Source organism: Belonocnema kinseyi, chromosome 8 (assembly GCF_010883055.1).
Source record: "Belonocnema kinseyi isolate 2016_QV_RU_SX_M_011 chromosome 8, B_treatae_v1, whole genome shotgun sequence".
NCBI classification, from domain to species: Eukaryota; Metazoa; Arthropoda; class Insecta; order Hymenoptera; family Cynipidae; genus Belonocnema; species Belonocnema kinseyi.
Window position 1 is genome coordinate 17,879,339 of NC_046664.1, and position 3,919 is coordinate 17,883,257.

The 3,919-nt window shown below is 34.2% G+C and overlaps 1 protein-coding gene across 1 annotated transcript in view; it reads right to left on the bottom strand.

Annotated features, from left to right (window-relative positions):
- LOC117178399 (probable glutamate receptor) overlaps positions 1-2,185 on the bottom strand; it is a 7,455-nt gene extending 5,270 nt beyond the window's left edge. The window contains exons 1-3 of the mRNA XM_033369827.1: positions 1,742-2,185; positions 472-786; positions 143-305 (exon numbers count right to left, since the gene is read on the bottom strand). Of these exons, the coding sequence (XP_033225718.1) occupies positions 143-305; positions 472-786; positions 1,742-2,185 (922 nt within the window). The remainder of the gene's footprint in view (positions 1-142; positions 306-471; positions 787-1,741) is intronic.
- Positions 2,186-3,919: the final 1,734 nt, after the last annotated feature.

Consider the following 3,919-nt stretch of genomic DNA (forward strand, 5'->3'; position numbering starts at 1 on the left):
ACAATACGCCAATTAGCACAAATGGTAAGTTCCGGCAGTGCCTACAAGTGTGCCTACTGGCCGCTAGATGGCAATACCGGTTTCATATGTATACACCTGGTAAATTAGTTAATATTTAGCTTCATAGTCTATATTTTTATACCTGGCAATCCTTGTTGAAAGTAACATCCCCAAACATGTAAAAAGTTTTCCGAAATGGCACCGTGGTATAAGCCATTTTCTACTTTGAGTCTCAAGAATGTTAGAAGAGTCACAGTGACTATAAAAACCCCAATCATAGCACACCAAGTTTGGTAAGTAAATGGCTAAAAATAAAAGTGATGAGTTTTGATAACTGATTTTTGTTAGGTAATAAACAGTAGGCACTTTTTTTAAAAGTGGTAGAGAGATTCTTCCGGAACTATACTGCAAAATCAACCTATAAACTTACTCCTGTATAATTATTTATTCCAATGCAATAATATCGTGTACCTTTAAATAACCAGCCCACAAAATTCCTACTTTAGATGTTGGCTTTCTAATATAAATGCATAAATCAATATTTTGTAGAGCTACAGTTAAATCAGCTGAATCTAAAATTCTTGGATATGGCGGCATTACGTATCCTAAAATATCAATCTCACGATTTTGAATGAGGCCCATACCACCTGACCATGTCTGGCTGCTTGCGTTCCAAGACCCGCTGCGAACATTTCCTTTGACTTCATTAATCTTAGTCGTAAAATTGCCAGCCAAATTCAGGGCAAGAAATAATTCATCGAAGTATTTGTCGTATTTCTCAGATATCTATTGACAAATATACGCATTTAATCAGTGTAATATTACTGTATTTTCAAACCATACTTTGGTGGCTTTGAACGAAAATATCCCTTGTAAATATGTGACCTGCTCCAGTACCAAAAATATAGATTTGGTTGTTTTTACGTTTTCAGTATGATGAAATATTACAGTTTAAACTGCCATTTGTTACTCTAAACGTTAATTTGTGGACACTAGACTCATTTCTTTGTAGCCGGTCACATACATAAATTCAGGCTTTGATTTTTCGAAAGAAATTAGCAAGGATAATACAGAGTTTGGAAAAATGAGAAAAGCTGGAAAAAGTGTGGTATTTAAAACAAGAAACTGAAGAATTTGAAAAAGGCATCCAATATTTTCTAAAGTCCTGAAAACCTGAAATTTGGCAAACTTAAACTTTGGAACAAAAAAAGATTAACCGTATAGTCTTAAAAGAAAAACAATGGATTAATAACTCGTGATGTCAGGCGTACACTTTTTCTAAAGTTTTCTAAAATAGCGTGTTCATTTTTGAAATATTTCTAAATACGCCTTTGAAAGTTTGTAAAGTCTCTTGAATTCAGTGAAGTTTTCTAGATTCACTGAAATATTTTGAACTCAGTGAAATACCGTTAATTCATTAAAATACACTGAAGTCATTGAGATATCATGAAGACAGCCGAAGTTGTACACTGAATCGATCGAGTTGCCCATGCCTCGTCAAATTATAAACAACATATTTTTAATAAAAATCACTATCGAGGTAGGAAACTTAAGATTTCAGGTTTATCAAGGATATCTGAAATTTAGAGTATTTTAGGATTTTGCATCTTATTCTTAAAACAGAATAAAGTCTGAAATATTTAATTTTTCAAGATCTTCTCATTCATTCCTGGAATTGGGACTTTCGTACATTGTAGCAAGTCCCTAAGAAGAAATATTTTTCCGAAATGACTTATCTTACCAAAAATCTTCCAATACGCAGAAGTTTTCCATTCACACTATCATTATCGCTTTGCATTAATTTCCTCGATTTAAGAATAAGTCTTCTTTCTGGTTCCCAAGTCACCCTTTCGTAAATTTCCAGTTTATTTTTATCAAAAGCGTACCATTCTCGAATTACAATGTCTTCGTAGCATTTGACAAAGAATGAAGCGCTTTCGCTTAGAAGGAATGGATTCCCAACTGGATTGGTGCATGTTGTGATCAATGAAGATTCAAATCCTTTCACAAATAGGACCAGATTTATGTTTCCATAGAGGCTTAAATCTTTTGATAAATTTCTCACTTTCTCCACGTCTCTTTCGCAATTGATGAAGATTACGTTCATCGGCTGTTTATCGCCAATCAAGCTTTCGGTATATTTAACAGGCAAGAAGTTTTGCTCCAACTTTAAAGTAACTGTCATAATTCTTGATTTTGATAATAAGAATTGCATATTGAAAATAGCATTCATTTGAGAGAAATCTAAACAAATTAGTTTCAGGTGAAAGCATTTAATTAAATATCACATGATATTCACTAAGAGGAAATAAAAGGAGAAGAACATCAAAGGGAGACGTATAATTTTCTAATGAATTAATTAAATAAAATTATTAGATAATTTTTAACTTATGGTTGATTAATGGAACCAATTTTGCAATGGATTGCTTTTCGAGTTTAAAAATTCACTAATTTGTTTTTTGAATTATTGTAAAGAACAGTGCCATGCGGAAGGCGTAAAAAGTAACTCCAAAGTATAAAGCAATAAATTTCTCGAAAAGCGAAAATTCCGTGTATGCGTCACAATAAATAAATTAACATCTCAAATGTATGCATACCGTGTGAAGAATAAAATAATCATTGTATAGGAGAGGGTTACATGGATATTTGTATGTTTTACTGTTCATGTATCTCATTTATAAATAAATAATATTTCTGTCCTCACACTTTTCCGCCATTAACGGAAGTTTGGTGGGACGGACTTTATAACTAGACTCTCCACCCTATGACAACTAACTTCTCAATTCGCACATGATTTCGGCTCGCAAAATAAATTTTTTGCATAAAGTTGTTAGATAGGCGTACGTTTTGAACAATACATAATACAAAAAATAAAATGGCCTCGGAATAGACTAAAACTTTGATTGGCGAAAAGCATGCACCCGGTAAAGGTGAGGGTCAAGTTTCAGACGATGAATGGAGACTGGGTGCTTGGAATCCTAGAGGATTGAATGATATTTAGGTAAGAGAATTTCAAGAAACCATGAACTTAAGGAAAGTAGATATTTCATGTGTATCTGAAACAATGAAAACGGGATGTAAAATTAGAAACATAAAAAATGGGGTGTTAGAAGGCGGACTTGAATTAAGGTCAGGGATAAATAGCGAATCACATAGTAGTGCAGGAATCGTGTGATTATGAATGAGAGAGCAAGGCAGCATGTCAAGGAGAATGAATGGGTATCTCCTAGATTGTTGAGGATTAGAATGAAAGTGGGAATCAGAAGATTATTTGTTATGATATGCTAAGCCCCAATTGATAGAGACAGCAGTGAATTTAAAGACGCCTTCTGGGACCTTTTATATGATACTACCAGTACTTGGGATCATGGCGAAAGAATCATTCTACTAGGAGATATGAACGGATGGGTCGGCGTCGAATGTTATGATACAGAAAGGGTTATCGGTAATTTTGGAGGTCCACGAATTTAAAAAAAAACTTGGCGAAGGCATAAATGACCCACATGTACATTTGGTTTAGAGGAGCTAGACACAGTTTAATCGACTTCGTTGTTGCAGATAAAAGACTAAGAGAGCTAGTAAAAGATAGAAGTGTCTTAGGGATTCTAAATGCAATACTGATTGTTACCTTCTAGTCTCTAAAATAAACTTAGCTCAGTGATGGGGAAAAAGGTGAAACAAAAAGACGCAACAAAAGCGATTTAAGATTGAGGACTTACCGTGACCAGATATGCAAATAGTTTTTCAGAATCAGATAAACTAACTCATAGCTGAGGCAACTTGGAAGGTGCTAATAGACAATACAAATATAGAGGGCGCTTGGCTATGATCTATTATCTGATTGTTAGGATTGCGACTCAAGTGTGTGGTACTGCGGTTGTAGGAAGAATACCTGGTAATGCATGTTGGATTGATAAAA